The 17,336-nt window shown below is 52.5% G+C and overlaps 1 protein-coding gene across 2 annotated transcripts in view; it reads left to right on the top strand.

Annotated features, from left to right (window-relative positions):
- Il34 (interleukin 34) overlaps positions 1-17,005 on the top strand; it is a 62,770-nt gene extending 45,765 nt beyond the window's left edge. The window contains exons 2-7 of one of the 2 annotated variants that reach the window (XM_076838472.2): positions 5,748-6,208; positions 11,556-11,689; positions 12,447-12,524; positions 12,804-12,962; positions 16,043-16,178; positions 16,386-17,005. In XM_076838472.2, coding sequence (XP_076694587.2) covers positions 6,181-6,208; positions 11,556-11,689; positions 12,447-12,524; positions 12,804-12,962; positions 16,043-16,178; positions 16,386-16,570 — 720 coding nt within the window. In that variant the 5' untranslated portion in view covers positions 5,748-6,180 and the 3' untranslated portion in view covers positions 16,571-17,005. Of the gene's footprint in view, positions 1-5,747; positions 6,209-11,555; positions 11,690-12,446; positions 12,525-12,800; positions 12,963-16,042; positions 16,179-16,385 lie in introns of both variants that reach the window. The other variant, XM_076838470.2, reaches the window with a different exon arrangement.
- The last annotated feature ends 331 nt before the right edge of the window (positions 17,006-17,336 follow it).

Below are 17,336 nucleotides of genomic sequence, written 5' to 3'. Positions count from 1 at the left end.
ATAAAAAACCAGCCCCCAACTTAGTGGCTTAAAATAATAGTGGTTTATTTCTCACAATTCTGTGGGTTGGCTGACTCTGGGCTGACTTGGCTGTGGCCAGCTGGTCTAAGATGGCCTCACTCAAATGTCTGGGGCCTCAGTAAGGTCTCCTTTAGGGGGCTACCTGGATTATTTACACAATGCAAAGCCTTCCCCGTGGAAAGAGGAGTCAAACTCTGCACAAGTATCTATCCCATTGGTCAAAGTAAGTCACATGGAGGCATAGAAATTTGTTTGTAGATTGGACTTGAACTGAATAGGAGCCAGAGTCTGACCCAGGCCACTTCTCAGAGTGCGACTGACATCTTATGTGTGGTTGGGAGTAGGTCTTGTGCTAAATCTTATGCCCCAGAATTGAAATCTTATTTCCACTGGTAGAACAGGGGTGGTGCTTAAAATATTACTCAGAAATATGAAATTAACTAATGAAATTAATTATGGCATGCAAATTCCATCTTTAAACAAAAGAAAGGAACAAAAGACATAAGGGACCCTGGGCTAATGAAATTAACTGGAATTAATGGTCCCTATGTCTGTTTTTGTTTCCCTTTTCCTGAGGCCTGAACTCAGTCCTATTTTCCTGCCTTCCCTCCTGTCTAGAACATCTGTGACTCACTCCTTGTGGTGACTTCCTGTGCCTCCCACATTCTAATGGGGGCATGGTTTGGTTCATTGAAGGAGATAGATGGGGAGACTTGGAGGCCCTGTGCCCTGGGGCCAGCTCCCACCCCCACCAGATCTCCATTTGCTCATCTCTAGAACGTGGGGCTGTTTGGAATGACTCGGAGGCCCTTTTGGCCCTGACCTTCTTAGAGGAAAATAGTCAGACTGGGCAAGTGACTCAATACTCTGTCCCCTAGGACTCTTAGGCCAGGGCTGGCCTCTTTGAGAGAAGAATGTTCTGGGTGGGTGTAATAGATTAGTTGTGGGCAGAGCCCAAGTCCAGCCTGGACTAGCAGAGCCCAGCCTGGGTCAGCTAAGTTCCGGCCAACCTACAGTTCATGAAAGAAAAAAAAAAAAAAAAAAAAGATGGTTTTCTGCCTCTTTATTTTGGAGTGATGTGTCCCACAACCGATAGAATGGGTACTTGGGGTCTCTCACTGGCTGTGTGTCCTCTTCTCTTCTGGGTTGGGGATCAGGCTTTAGAGTTAAACTCGCAACTCCAAATGGGGTTCCATTGCTCCCTCTCTAGGGGTGGTCTTGGTTCTCAGGCAGGGGACAGAAGAACCAAAGCAGGTGGCTATGGAAAGAAGGGGCAATGATGTCCCAAGGTGAACAGGTCCTTGCGGCCCAACCTGGTTGGACGTCGCAACACAGGTCCAGCACAGAAATCCACTGTTTTAAATTTAGTTGAAAAAAAATTTAAAATCCAAGTTATATCTGCACCTGAATTAAAGAAGAAATAGCTGGACCCAGTGGCTCATGCCTGTAGCCCTAGTGACTCAGGAGGCTGAAGCAGAAGGATCATAAGTTTGAGGCCAGCCTCAGCAATTGAGCAAGTCCCTAAGCAACTTAGTGAGATCCTGTCTCAAAATAAAATTAAAAAGTAATAAATAAATAAAGGACTGGGGATCAGCTCAGTGATAAAGCACCTCTAGGTTCAAGCCTCAGTACCAATCAAACAAATAAAAACAGACAAAAAAAATCCCCCCAAGCAAAAGAATAAAATAGTTCAGTGTGATTATAAACAACAGCAGGCCTCTTTCTGCTTCCAGACACAGGGAACTTTTAAAAATATCTATCTATCTATCTATCTATCTATCTATCTATCTATCTATCATTTATCATCATCATCTATCAATCATCTATCCTTCTTCTAGAAAGCAGTCTTTCGCCACTGCTTCTTCATCTGAGCCCTTATCTGTTGACTTTCTGCCATGGAAGATTTAGTTCTTGTCACCCTTCCTTCCCCACATACCTTCCCTCTCTCTGACCCTGGCCCTCCCAGCGTCCTTAAGTCATAAGTGGGTGAAATGAATATTCACTCTGTACTTGCTTCTGCAACTTTGAAAATGCTCGTCATGGCTGAACTATGAAGAATACTATGTCCTCATTTACTTTCTAGCACAACTTTTCCCTGCATGAGCTTCTGAATGATGCTACAGGCCCCAGGGGTAGAGTGGGGTGGGGTAGGAGAGGCCGCAGTGTTTCCAAACTCCTCACCCACTCCCCTCCCCACCCCAAAGAGAGAGAGAGAGAGAGACATACAGACAGACACGGAAGGAGGGACACAGGGAGAGAGAGTAAGAAAAAGAAAGAGACAGAGAGACAAAGGGCAGGCTTGGGCCCTCCCAAGTGTGGGGAAGGCCACAGTCAAGCTCCCAGGCCCTTGGTTAGGCCTCATTTGCCAGAGAGGAGCCCTGAAGCCATTGGGCCATACCTGCTCCAGCCTCTCCCAGCGGCCTAGGTTCCCACTGTGCCCCTCAGCTTGGGTCTGGCTTCTGTCATTTGTAACTCCTACTTGGTGGCCTCATTGGGCTCTCCCACTTGTCCCCTCCATGTCCGGGGGCACAGTGGTGGGACCACAGATGATGCTCAGACTCAGGACTTGATACAGCTGTGCCATGAAGCTGACCATGGCTCCATTTCTCATTTGCTTGATTTCTCAGCCAGGATGCAGGCAGGGTTCCACGTTGGAGCCTTTCTGAGTGGGGAGTCTGCCCAAAGAGTTTGTGGGACAAGGACAGGGCAAAGATCCTGATAGTGGTGTGTGCCTGGGTGTGGGGAGGTCTGGGCTCTGGGACCCACCGTCCTGGGCACAGCTGAGGGGTGCTCAGAGGTGATGAGCGGCCCAGGCCTCTGAGTGGCACTCGGATTGCAGGTGTTCTGAAGGGCCGTGGTGCACGACTTGAAATGACAGGTAGACCTAAGAGAGACAGACGTGGCCATCCACACAGAAACCTGCATGCGGAGGCTCTTATTCCCTGTCACCAAAACTGGGAATAACCCAGATGCCCTTCCATGGAGGGGAAGCAAACAGTGATCCAGCTACACAATGTACAAACTTCTCAGCAAGGAAAAAGGAGATTTCTCTTTTTTTAAAATATATGTATTTTAAAATATATACATTTTTATAACTTTATTTTATTCATTTATTTTTTTTTCACGTGGTGCTGGAATCGAACTCAGTGCCTCACCTGTGCTAGGCAAGCGCTCTACCACTGAGCTACAACCCCAGACTCCTTTTATAAAAATATTTTTTAGTTGTCAATGGATCTTTATTTTTTTAATTTATATGTAGTGCTGAGAATTGAACCCAGTGCCTCACATATGTTAGGCAAGCACAGCCACCACCCCAGCCCCCCAAAAGAGGATTTCTAATGCGGGTAACAACATGGCAGCCAGGCACGGTGGCACACACCTGTATAATCCCAGTGTCTTGGGAGGCTGAGGCAGGAGGATCGCAAATTCAAAGCCAGTCTCGGCAACTTAGTGAGGCCCTAAGCAACTCAGCAAGACCCTTCTCCCAATAAAAAACATAAAGGGCTAGGGATGTGGCTTAGTGGTTAAGTGCCCTTGGGCTCAATCCCTGGTACCAAAAAACAACGACAAAAACATAGAGAACCCCAAGTGCAGCATGCCACAAGAGAGAAGTGACATGCAGAAGGTGACACCCCAGAACTGTAACTGTGTGACATCCTGTGGGAAAAGTGCCTTCAGGAAACAAATGGGTCCCTGCCCAGTGCTGGGGTGGGAGGGCTCCCTGCAGGGCAGTCAGAGGGGCTTCTGCAGGGACGGAAGGGTTTTCTACTTTGTGACTGTGGTGGTTATAAGCTCTTAGCCGGGTGTGTGGTGCAGGCCTGTAATCCCAGCTACACAGGAGGCCGAGGCAGGAGGATTGAAAGTGTAAGGCTGGACTGGGCAACTTAGTGAGGCCCTGTCTCAAAATAAAAAAGAAAAAGGGCTGGGGGGTGTAGCTCAGCATAGGGCGCTTGCCTAGAATGTGTGAGACCCTGGGTTCAGTCCCTGGCACTGTGCGCGCGCTCTCGTTCTCTGTCTCTCTCTCTCTCAGACTCATACACTAAAAAAAGGCAAATTTTACAGATGTAAGTCATACCTCCATAAACTTGGAAAAATGTCAACTGAAAGTCTAGTTGGCAGGGACACTGTGATAGCAGGGAATCGCCAGGGTGAGGTGGAGGGGACAGATGGGTGGAGGGTCCGTGCTCTACAAAAGGACCGTCCTCCCAGTTGGGCAGCCACAAGGGCAAGGGCTGGCTCTTTGTTTTCTTTGGTTTGTTTCTTCAGGGCTGGGGATCAACCCCAGGGCCTGGTGCTTGCTAGGCCAGGGCTTCCTACTGAGCCCCAGCCCCAACCCAAGGCCAGCATTTCTGGTCCATGCTGTAGATGCCACAGTGGAGAAGACCCTGAATCATACCATCTTTCCCCCCCAAGCCCTCACCCTGTGGCCCTTTCCCCTGACCAGAGGGGGAACAGGGAAGAACATGGGGATGGAATAGAACCTGCTCAGAGACTGAATTGCAGAGCCAGCCCAGCTACTGGGCACCTCAGCCTCATCTACACCATGGAGACCCAGACCATGTCTTACAGAGCCCAGTGAGGGACGGACAGGTCTCTATGAGAACGCTGTGGGTGTTGAGTTCTGAGAATGACTACCAGTGGGCCAGGTTTGAATTCCTGTCACTTTTTACAGGCTGTGTGGCCTTGGGGAAATGCCCTAACCTTTCTGGACCTCAATTTCCTCATTGGTAACATAAGATCTTATGGTTTCATTAAGTTGTGTTGAAGATTTGATGAAAAATGTCCTCAAAATCTAGCACACACACAGTGAGTTCTCAAGAAGAGAGCTCTAGGGCTCTGGTGTTATCATAGGGATGCCAAATCTAGTTACACACACACCACACACATATATATGACTTCCAGTTAATTTGAATTTGCAATTGCTGATAGATAGTGAATACTTTTTTTTTGTGTGGGGGGGGTTTTTTTTTGGTACCAGGGATTGAACCCAAGGGCGCTTAACTACTAAGTCACATCCCCAGCCCTTTTTATTATTTTTATTTTGAGACAAAGTCTTGCTAAGTTGCTTACAGCCTCCCTAAGTTGCTGAGGCTGGCTTCAAATTTGGCAATTCTCCTGCTCCATCCTCCGGGAGTTTCTGGGATCACAGGTGTGAGCCACCACACCCGGCTAACAATGAATACTTTTTAACACAAGTATGTCCCAGGCAATATTTGGGACATACTTATGCTAAAAAAAATTATGCATGACACAATCAGACTGGGAAAAGTATTTGCTTATCTGACATTCAGATTCAACTGGATAATCGAATTTTGCCGGGCAGGGGGAGGAGATGGGAGTGATATAGGAGGGGCTAGGTCAGAAGGTGAGGAGGGTGATTGAGCCATGTGTTCTTCAGCCTCCCCTGCAGCCGGGTCACCCCCAGCTTCACCAGGAGTCTCACCTCCTCCTCTGGGCAGCCCCCTCTCCTGGGTGCCGGCCCACACTGCCCATGCATTCTGAGGTCTGCTTTTGTTTCTGCCCAAGGCTGCCAGCTGGTGTCATTGTAACTCACTCCTGGGCTGGGGCCACTGCTCGGGAGTCCTGAAGTCAGTTCCTGTGTGCGACCCGGGAGTCCCGGCGGCGTGGGCCGGTGCTGCACTCGCGGTGGGTCTTCTGTGCCTGCCTGTGGCTGAGTGGCAGCCCTGCTCTTACATAATCACTTTCTCTCCTCCTTCTTTTTCCAGAGCCGGATCTCACACTGAGCAGCTGCAGTCGGAGGAATCAGAGAAAGCGCCAGAAAGCGCCACCCAGCCCCAGATTCCAAGGGGCCTGCTGGGGACTCTCCTCCCCCTCCTCCTCCTCCTCCTCCTCCTCTCCTCCTCCTCTTCAGGAAGGAAGACCCCGAGGGAGACTGCTATCTCATACCAGCTCCTGGGCTGCCATGGGACTAGCAGCCACCGCCCCCCAGCTGTCCTCCCCACTGCCAGGCAGATAGGGTGGCTGCTGCCCCAGGAGCACCTGCCTGATCCCTGCTGCCTGGCACCTCCTTTGGGGACAGCCCTTTCCTGACTCGGTGGCCACCTTTTCTGACACGTGGTCATGTAGGCCCTGCTCAGGCTCCTGTGGACACACCGCTGGGGACAGCACCTCTGCTCTTGGGGAAGCCAGTGCACCACCATGCCCCGGGGATTCACCTGGCTGCGCTGTGAGTACCCAGGGACCCACTCCGGGAGGCCTTGACCCAGAGAGGGCTCAGCTACAGCCACGGCAACCAGCACATCTCTGCTGGGGAGAAGTGGAGATGCTTCCCAGCTTAGCTGCAGGTAGTCTCAGGGACTCCACAGCCACCCTGCCTGTCGCTGACCCCAGGCTCAGGCAGGCAAGCAGGGCAGGAGTCCCAGGTAGGGTGGGCACTGGGTGGCCCAATGAGTGGCTAGACGATGGGGCAGGCACTGGGGTGGGTGGCAGCATCTCTATGGACTGACTCATGGGTGCTAGGGAACATGGCAGGGGCAGAGGGTGTGGAGAGAGGATTGCTGTCCTCCCTGGGTGTGGCCAGCAGGGGTGGGGTGGGGACCAGAGACCCAAGACACATGGGACTTGTGTGTCCAGCACCTGGAGAAGGCAGCTTGCTCTCCTCTGCCCCTCACTCTATAACACCAAGATTTAAAGGCAGGCTGATAACGGTGCGGTTGGTAAAAAGAAAAAATAAGTTGAAATGAGGACAGAAGAAAAGAAAGGGCCGGGAGGACGCTCAGGCCTGTGGGTGGAGGCCAGACGGAGCCCTCCAGACCCTAGGCTCAGCGTCACTCACTCTGATTCGGCACATTTCTCTGGTGACGCCCACGAGCCCACTGGAGAGTGACTTCCATGACAACAGGACGTCATTTGCTTTGTGCCCCTCAGCCTCTGTCACCCAGTTCAGAGTTAGGTGGCCAGGGACTGTGTGCCAAATAAATGGGGACAGGGGCTGGAGCCCACAGGGGTTCAGAGAAGAGCTGGGTGTACCCTGGCCCTTGCGGAGGAACACTGGAAAGCGTCGGGACGTTCAGAATGGGTGAAGGACCCAGCCAGGCCCCGTGTTAGGGAAGCTTCCAGGACCTGAGGAGCAGAGGAAGCTGCTTGGTGAGGTGCCACTTGAGGTGGTCTTGAAGGCTGGGTGACATCCACAAGGCAGACGGGGTGGTGAGGACCGAGTTCCAGGCAGTAAGTAGCTCAGTGGAGGGGCTGGAGAGTCTGGGCCGTAAAGCTGGTTTGGGCCTAGGTGGCGTTGGTCTTGAAAGCCAGGTGAAGAGCACCCACTTCACCAGACCACAAGGAGCCTTGGAAGGTGGCAGAGGGGGTCACGGTTGGAGTCCCCTGCTTTTGAGGAATCTGGGGTCACTGTTGCAACCTTATGGGCAGCAGGTAGCGACTGTCAGGTCCTGGGGTGGAGGTGGGAATGGGAAGCCAGGTGGAGGGGAGCAGGCCCAGGAGGCAGATCTCAGGCGTGGTGGGGGCTGGTGGGTGGTGACGACGGGGGACGGCAGAGGCAGGGGCAGGGGGAGCGGCTGCCCAGTGGAGGGGCTGGGATGCTAGGATGCTGGGCAGCTGTGATATATGACCACAAACTGGGTAGCAGCAAGTATTACTCTCTCACAATTCTGGAGACCAGAATCCGAAGTGAGGATGTCAGCAGGGCCCTGCTACCTCTGAGGACTCAGGGAGGAGCCTTCCCGCCTCTTCTGGCTTCTGGGGGCCCCTGGGGCTCCCTCTCTGTGGCAGCTTCACTCCAGTTCATCTCTGTCTGCGCGTGGACTTTCCCTCTGTGTGTGTCCGTGTCCTCTCCTTCTGACCAGGACACCAGGGGCCTTCCCCAAATCCAGGAGGAGTTCACCTTGGGATCCTTCACTTAACCGCCTCGCTAAAGATGCTGTTTCCAAATAAGGTTACATTCTGAGGTTCCAGGTGAATATGAATTTTTGGGGGAATGCTACTCAACCCATTGCCTAGGCTCGGATTGGGTCAGGGACCCCTACTCCCCTGCCACCTCCCAGGCCAGGGAACCAGGAGAAAGCTCCTTCTACCCATCTCCTTCAGCTTCTGCTTATCTCCCTGGTCCTGACCTCTGGGGGAGGAGGAGGCAGAAGGGCCTCCTGACCAGGGTCAGGGCTGCCCTGGCTGTGTGGTTCCTGGGGTACAAGGTGTGCGGGTGACAATTGGTCTGAGGTTTTGGCTGTGCCAACCCTGCTTGGTTCCCTGTTTCTCTGGGTGGAGGCAACAGAAAATAAATTTAAAATGAGAACTGGGGCCCCCTGAAGACTAAGGAGAAGCTGCCCAGACTGCAGGGAGGCAGGTCCAGGGGGAGGTTTCCAGGGCAGCCCATGTGCCCGGCTGTCCCAGGCTGAGCTGCTGTGGCCCTCTGAGACCCAGTCCCTGCTTTGAGGCCACTGTTAGCAGAGCCAGAAGGCTCCAGGGCAGGACCTGGGAATGGAGTGGACTCCCCATAGTGACAGCCACATGGGAAAGAAGAAACAGTGTAGACGGAAACACTATTTTGGTACTGGGATTTGAGCCCAGGGACGCTTAGCCACTGAGCCACATCCCTCGCACTTTTTTTTTTTTTTTTAATTTTGAGATAGGGTCTCCCTAAGTTGCTTAGGACCTCTCTAAGTTGCCCAGACTGGCCTTGAACTTGAGATCCTCTTGCTACAGCCTCCTGAGCTGCTGGGATCTCAGGTGGATGCCACTATGTCAGGCTAGAAACACTACTTTCTTTCTTATTGCGGTACTGGGATTTAACCCAGGGTGCTCTACCACTGAGTCACACGTCCAGCCTTTTTTATTCTTATTTTGGAACAGGGTCTCACTAAGTTTTCCAGGCTGGCCTCAAACTTGCAATCCTCTTGCCTCAGCCTCCTGAGTGACTGGGATTACAGGAGTGTGCCACTCTACCCTGCAGAAACACTGTTTTTTAAAGGAAAGGTGGCAATTCAGATTTTGACGGGCAATCCCTGTGGGCTAGATGTGGTCCTTGGGCCACCACCCTGCACCTGTTGCTCTAGGTCCATGGTTCTTAAGGTGCATGCCCAGATCAAAGGCCGAAGCCTCACCTGAGGGCTGGTTACAAGGGCAAATTTTCTGGCCCCACCCCAGGCCTGCTGCATTGGGGCGGAGGGTGCTGAGCTCTCCTTGCCTTGGCTGGCTCCCCAGGGGATTCAGATGCACCCTCCCATTTCCACTGCAGGAGGCCAATCCCCAAACTCAGGCATAAAGCACTCAGTCAATGAGACCACAGCACTGGTGATTCACATACCAAGGGTGAAGTGCTGTGGTCAGGGAGTGAGTGAATCAGGCAGGTGGTGCTGGAGTCAGAGGCTGGTGGGGCTGGTATAGGCAGGGCAGACCCTAGGGTGGGGGAAGAAGCCCAGGGAGACTTTTAAAGAGAACTGCAGTGTGAGGGGATCCCTAGAGCAAGGCAGAGCAGGAGCAAAAGCTGGGACACAAGATCTTGACCTTCAGGGGTCAGTGCAAGGCTGAGAGGCTTTTAGGACTTAGAGACAAGACACAAAGCAAGCTGCTATCTCAAGGCACGAACACTGGCTAGGTTTGTATTTATCTGTTGCTTTGGCCCAATACCATGTCAGGAAGATGGAAGAGAGCAAGCGCGCTGGTTGGATTACTTCACACTGGCAACTTTTCGTGGAGGGGAAGGACAGGCAACTGCAGCCCCTGTGTAGCACGGACCATGAGCAGGCGTGAGGAGCCAAGCCGAGGGAAGGTGCCCTTGGTGAAGGGTCCAACAGGAGCCAAGTCCTGGAGCAGGACCCAGCAGGGTGGGACTGGAAAGGGAGGAGGGAGAAGTGATCCAACAGGTAGAGTGGCCCAGGCCAGTGGGGATGTAAGGACAAAAGTCTTCCAAGTACCAGGAAGTAAGTGAGTGGGGAAAGTCCAATCAGTACTTCCTACTCATAACAGGTGGGTCAGGGAAGTGATGACTCAGCCTGGCTGTCTTCATGGGAGGGGCAGGAGGAGAGGGAGAAATTTTTGCGTCTGACTCTAATAATAATAGATATGGATTGTAGAACATGCAAAATGTTCTACAAAATATATAGAACACAAAAATCTCCCATAGAGATTTGGATATGTAAACAATTGTAAACACACGTATAAATAAAATTCAAGACCTGCTGGGAATGCAGATAGTGTTGGGTCATGTTTTTCAAAAACATCACCATCCATATCTTATTTTTCTCATCACACATCATAATAATTCCTTAACAATGTGATTTTTACTGGAAACATTCATTATGGTGGAATGTCTTGGTCGTTTACAGATTTTCACTATTATAAAATAATACTGCAGTCCATAAATCTTTTTGGACTATGTCTCTTTATCTTGTTTTAGTTCTTCTGATTTTTGAGTTTAGTGGGTCAAAGGGTGTGGACTTTATTGAATTCATTAATAATAACATTTGCCAAATTGCTTTCAGGATGAGAGCATCTTCTTCATTACTTTGGCAGCAACAAGTATTACTAAAAGAAAACCAATACACAGAAATCTTTTTGTTTCATTTCTTTTTCTTTCTTTCTTTTTTTTCTTTTTTCTTTTCTTTTCTTTCTTTTTTTTTTTTTTTTTTTTTTGTGTGATGCTGGGAACCAACCCAAGGCTTCAGACTTACCTACTGAGCTACACCCCCAGCCCTTATGTATTTATTATTTGAGACAGGGTCTGGTTAATTTATCAAGGCTGGCCTCAAACTTATAGTCTTATTGCCTTAGCCTCCCAGGCCACTGGCATTACAGGTGTGTGTCACCGTAATCTAATTGTTTATTTATTTTATTTGTGAGGTTGAACTTTTGGATACATCTTGTCCTTTTATGTTTTGTTCTTTTTGCTCTAATTACCCTCCTATTTATTACAAATTCTCTCAGGTATTGGGTCTGTTCAGTTAGGTAGAAATCACAAAGGCTATTTTTGAGGTCGCAGTGCCCCCCAGTGGTAAAGGCTGGTAATGTTGTTAAATCATTGCAGCTAACAGCCTGAGTGAGATCCCCGCGTCACCAAAATGGAAGACGCCAGAGACCACTGGTACATTTAATGAAGAGGGATGCCAAGGTCAGATAGAGGAGGGGAAGAAGTAGCTTGGGTCACGTGATTTTTAGAGTTGGAACTGGAATCCACATCTGAATGGAAATCCAGCAATGGGCTTGGAAAACGTGTCACCCCTACACAAGGGGCTGAGGTTGCCCTCTAAGGAAGTTTAGGCTTACCCCATGGGGCAGGAGTTGGGGACTGGCCTTGATTAAGTGCCTCCTGGGGGGTCTGCTGGCCAGGGGTGGGGTGGATGTGGATCACCTTCTGGACAGCTTGCACCTACCTGTCCTTGCTCTTCTGAGGTCCAGACCCAGGGAAACCATGCGGGTTCTGGGTGGGAAGTCCTCCTCAGGTGACAGGGTCTGTGCACCTGGCACCACCACCTCTTGGATGAGAGTCGTGCACATCTGGACCCTGGGGACAGTGTGGACGTGGTACCTGGCGCTGACGTGCTCTTGTTGGCTGTGGTCCACAGATCTTGGGATCCTCCTTGGTGTGGCCTTGGGGAATGAGGGTTTGGAGGTGTGGCCCTTGACCCAGAATAAGGAGTGCACCGTCACAGGCTTCCTGCGGGACAAGCTGCAGTACAGGAACCGGCTTCAGTACATGGTAACCACATGGGCACCACCAGCACCGCTGTCCCCAGCCCCATGGCGCACCTGGCACAGGGCTCTGGATAGTCAGGGACCCTCCTAGGACCTGAGTCAGCCCCAGAGTTGCCATGGCTCCCTTTTCTAACACACAACCAACGTGTCTGGGGTCTTTACCGGCCCCCTCCCGCCATCTCCCAGGGCTTCCCCCCTCCTGACCTTTGATTTCCCCTCTCCACAGGGCATTTCCCCTGGGACTCAGGAATGGAATCCGGGAGGGGGTTGGCACTTATTAGCATGGGAGACAAAGACCTGCCAATTGGGATGTTTGGTTCTTTTTGGGGAGTGGAGATGCCCACTCTGTTTTTAAAAAGAGCTTATGAAGGCAATGTTGATGTGCCCTACCATTCATTCATTTAGAGGATTTAACTCCCTTGGTTTTTAGCGTGTTCACAGAGTTGGGCGACCACCACCACAGCAAGTTGTAGAACATCCCTCTCACCCCCCAAATACATGTCTTTCTTGAAGTAGGAGGTCCTTACACCGGGCCCAAAACTTCTGCTTGAACTATGTATTTAGTTTTACCCTCCCTGTGTCTCAGAGGAAAGTGAGCTGGTTTTAGTGCTGTTGGGAGCAGGGATGTGTCCTCTTCAGAGGACTCCTGTGACGGCAGGGGGCTCTCTGGTGCAGGCCTCCCCTGCACTGGCACGCACCTGGGCTGGGGCAGCCTGTCTGTGCAGTTTCTGCCTCTGACCTCCTGGTTCGTCCCTCTCCAGAAACACTACTTCCCCATCAACTACAGGATCGGCGTGCCTTACGAGGGGGTGCTCAGGATCGCCAACATCACCAGGCTGGTGAGGATCCCTTCCTGGGCTGCGGAGACCCCCACCTCCTGCGATCCCCTGTGGACCCCAGCCTGAGAGGCACTTTGGTCTTGGCAGGTCCTGCTGTTGTCCAGGGGCCTTTCATCAGTCCCTCAAGTGAGCCCACCCTTGACCCAGGCCGTGGTTGCCCGATGTCCATTGTAGACCCCTGGGGTCAGTTTCATGCAGAGGGACAAGTCCTTGGAGGAGGGTCGCAGTGGAGCAGCCCACACTGGGGGGTTCCAGAGTTTTCTCCTGTCCCTGCAGCAGAAGGCGCGGGTGAGCGAGCAGGAGCAGCGGTATCTGTGGGTCTTGGTGAGTCTCAGTGCCACCGAGTCGGTACAGGACGTGCTGCTCGAGGGCCACCCGTCCTGGAAGTACATGCAGGAGGTTCAGACGCTGCTGCTCAACATCAAGCAGGGCCTCCCGGTGAGCTGGGCCTGCGTGTGTGAGCCTGTGTGTCCGAGAGGTGGGGTCAAGGGCTGTGGAGCCAGGGGACAGTTCTGGCACATTGAGGGGTGGCGTGTGGGAGGGATGGGGGAGGCATACAGGAAAAGAAGTTGGAGGAAGGAAGAGGTGTGGAGACCCTGTTCCAGGCCCTGCTTCTCTTGCTGTGGATCCCGGACAGGCCCTGGGATTCTCTATCTCCGAGTCTGAGAAATGAGGCTTTTTTGGGAGTGTAGGAAGGAAGAAAAGGTGGAGTGCAGGAGATTTTTAGGGTGAAGAAACTGTTCTGGGTAATTCACTGATGGTGGGTGTGTGACATCATGCATTTGTCAACCCACAGAACTGTGCGACGCAGAACGGGAGTCCTAATGGGCCACGATTTGAGTTAATTAAGAAAATTAATTTAAAAAAAAAAGAGACTCCTTCTTGCCCGGCAGGGTTGAGGCCTCAGGGGGATGTCCTCTATAAGGCGTGAGCCATCTGAAAGAGGGAGGCCAGGGATCATCATGGAGCCACACAGGCCGTGCGTGTGCCTGGGATCCCTCCCCCAGCCCTCCTCAGGCCCCAGAGCACACCTGCCCCTAAGGACGCACCTGCCACCCCGCTCAGCCAGCTGCCTGGTCTCCCCTGCCCAGGAGGCCCCGTCCAGGGCCAGAACATCCCACACCAACTGTGAGCTTCCGATGATGAAAGGGCTAGGGACCAGCCATTGTTTTTGCAGCTGCCTGGAACCGGTCCTGGGACAGGGCTGGAAGGAGGTCAGGAGGTCCAGCGATTTCCTTGGTGGCTGTTTTGTGCCCATGGGCCAGATGGGTGTCCTCGGGCAAGATGAGCTGACCTGGGGAAGAGACCCCTCCTGCCCTCATTTTTTCTGGGAAGCATTTCTGATTGGAGGCTGATGGACCCTCAGCCCCGCCCACCTTCCTTGGCCTCTCCTGATTAAAATCCACCCATCCCTGCAGCCAGATTTCAGTCTCTCTTTTCTCCAACTCTGCTGGTCGGCTAGGACCTTGCCTTTAAGATGGACTTAACTTGGGAAAAACCACCTTTCAGATTTTCTTAGATTTAAAACTCCCAGTGGTCCTGTAATGTAGGAGATCTCATCTGGGGGTGGGCCACCAACAGCCTTGAACAGGTTGTTCACCTCTGGGCTTTAGATTCATCACTTGGAAAGGAGAGGGATTGGGAGGAACCTGAAATTATATCTATTTGGCTGTAAAGCTGATTCTATTCTACCTCCTTCTCTACTTGGAGGTACCTGGAGTCTGGGTTCTACATTGTTTTTTTTGAACCTGGGGATTGAACTCAGGAGCACTCAACCGCTGAGCCACACCCCCAGCCCTTTTTCATATTTTATTTAGAGACAGGGTCTCACTGAGTTGCTTAGTGCGTCGCTAAATTGCTGAGGTTGGCTTTGAACTCACAATCCTCCTGCCTCAGCTTCTGAAGCTGCTGGGATTACAGGCGTGGCCTACCCGCCCAGCTCTGCATTGTTTCTGTCCTACTTTCTCCCTGCACCCAGTACTGGGATTGAATCTGGGGGCACTTTACCACTAAGCCACATTCCCAGCCCATTTTAATTTTTTTTTTTTTTCAAATTTTGAGACAGGGTCTCACTAATTTGCTGAGGGCCTCCCTAAGTTGCTGAGACTGGCTTTGAACTTCAGATCCTTCTGCCTCAGCCTCCCAAATTGCTGGGACTACAGGCGTGTGTCACCGCAGCTGGCTGCATAATGTTTTCAAAGTCCATCCATGTCATAGCAGACCCTTCCTTTTCATGGCTGAATGATATCCCATTTTGTGCAGATATTATATCTGTGCCTCCATCTGTCTTGGGCTGTTTCCACCTTATGGCTCTTATGAATAATGCTCCTGTGAACATGGGTATACAAGTATGGGTCTGAGTCCTTGTTTTCAATTCTTTGGGGTTTACACCTGGGAGTCAACTTGTGTCTCTAGGTGTAGCTTTTTGAAGACCTTCTGGACACTCTTTTCCTATAAGAGGCTTTAGGAAGGTGACATCTGTCCAGCTGTCCTCAACTTTGAGCTTCTCTAGATGGCCCAGTGGCTCCCGGGACTGTGAACCAGGGCAAGGGGATACATCTACTAGGTGGCTGGGTTCTCCCCAGATTCATTCTCGCTCCACCTCTGTGTATCAGTTTTCCAGGACTGCTGTAACAAATTAGTACAAAACGAATGCCTTAAAACAGAAATTTATTCCTTCATAGTTCTGGAGGCCAGAAGTCCCAGGTCAAGGGGTCGGCAGGGCGACACTCCCTCTGAAGGCTCTAGGAGGGTCTTCTCTTGCTTCCAGCCACATTACCCAACCTCTGTCTCAGTCTTCGGTGGCCTCTGCCATGTGGTCAGACACCTGTCACTGGATCTAGAGGAGCCCTCCCCAAATCTGGGATGATGTCCTTCTTCCAGATCCTCAATTACATCCCCATTTAGAAATAGGGTCACAGTCACAGATCCTGAGGGAAGGACTGGGATATGGGGTGCTGGGAGACATAATGCAGTTCAGAGTTTTTGTGGGGGCTGCTGCTGCCCCCAGCTCAGGCCCCACATTTTCCTGGATGCCTCCACCATGGCTGTGGTCCCTCTTCAGGGACTTCGGCTACCCATGATGTTGCCCGCGTGTTCCCTTTTGTTAAGCCTCATGAAGGCAAGCTGAGTTTGGACTTTCACCTCCATGTCTCCCGTGAGGGCTTTCTCTTGTTCTTGCAGTTGATGGAGGGCAGCTTTCCCAGCTTGTGGGCGGGCAGCCATGCATGGTCTAGAACAGCGGCTTCCTTGCTCCCTGTCCTGGCCTGGGCCCTGTGTTCATTTTTCCCATGATGGAGAAACGGGAGCCTCTGTGTTGTGCTTGTATAGAGGTGAGAGCTAGGACCCTCTATGTACTTGCGGGAAGAAGGTGAGACATTACGCACAGGTTCCTGGTCCCAGAAAGTCTTGCCTGCCTTTCGTGATTTGGGGTGGCACCAAGTCAGGTAGCCCCCACGGTTCTCTCGTGCATTGTTTCCCCGTCGTCTGTCATGGTTCTGACCGGTTCCTCCCTCCAGGATGTCGAGATCAGCCCCAAGGTGGAAGAGGTGTTGTCCCTCCTGAATGTGCCGGGTCGGAGCCTGAAGCTGGTGCGGCCCAAAGCCCTGATGGACAACTGCTTCCGGGTCATGGAGCTGCTGTACTGCTCTTGCTGTAAGGAGCTCCCTGTGCGTGGGCCTGAGGGACGAGAGGCCTAGCATCTGCGTCTGGGTCAGCAGGAAGAGTTGGCACGCTCCCGGGCATGCCCTCTGCTCCGAGTGATAGTTCACTTTTGGAAACCCAGATGGGCCCTTAGCTTGAGGGGAGGGAGGTCTTGATGTGTCCTGCAATTTCCCTCTTTTCCTTTTCTGTCCCTTACAGGTAAACACAGCTCCATCCTGAAATGGCAGGAGTGCGAGGTGCCAAGTCCTCAGCCCCATGCCTTGCAGTGTGAGGCCGCCCAGCTGTACCCCCCTCCCCAGCAGACCCCCACCTCCGTGTCCCACTCCCCTGGCTCAAGCACTGGACCCCAGGTCAGGGCACAGGGCGAGGACCCCTTGCCCTGATCGGCCTGTGTGCTGGCCCTGGGTGGGGACACCTGAGGACTCCTGGGAGCTGGACTAGGCCCAAGACTTTGCTGTGTGGAGGGGGAGACCCCGCCTTGAGAGAGGCCCTTGGGGAAGGTGTTCTTCCCTCCGGGGGATTCTGTGCCACCGTTGGGCTCAGCTTCCCACCTTTCATACCTTACTTGCTCTCACTTGGAGCCGTGGGGGTCAGGGAGACCTGGTGCCACCCTCGTGGCCTCCCCTGCCTGCAGGTGGTGCTGCAGTCTCCTGGGGCCACAGCAGCCAGCGCATCCCTGGGCAGGGACGGGCCCACGTGGGACTCTGGGACTCACGGAGGCTTTCCAGCTGGACTGATGGGGAGGGCTGTCCAAGGGCAGAGCCACATGCCACATCTTGCCACAGTGGATGCTCTTCCAGATTCTTTTTTTTCTATTAAATGCCCATTTTGTTTGGTTTTGTTGGGTTTTGCTTTCATCTGGGAGAGTGAGCCTGAGGGGCTGGGGGCCGGCCTAGTGCAGGAGGCGGAGGAGGGCTGGGCCGACCAGGCTGCGGCAGAGGGCTGCATCTGGAGTGGGCGAAGCCATACCCGGGGACCGAGGAGGACAGAGTTCCTTTCAGCCCTTTCCTAGCCTGTGGCGCCTTGGTGGCCCTGAGGAGTGTCTGCCGGGGCGTTTGGGTCCCTTGGCAGTGACCCTGGCCATCTTTCATTTTTCCTTCCCTTGGGCTGCTCCCAGCAGGGGCAGAGTGAGGCACCTCCAAGATCCCA

This window comes from Callospermophilus lateralis, chromosome 18, assembly GCF_048772815.1.
Source record: "Callospermophilus lateralis isolate mCalLat2 chromosome 18, mCalLat2.hap1, whole genome shotgun sequence".
NCBI classification, from domain to species: Eukaryota; Metazoa; Chordata; class Mammalia; order Rodentia; family Sciuridae; genus Callospermophilus; species Callospermophilus lateralis.
This window is presented reverse-complemented; position numbering and strand designations above follow the sequence as displayed.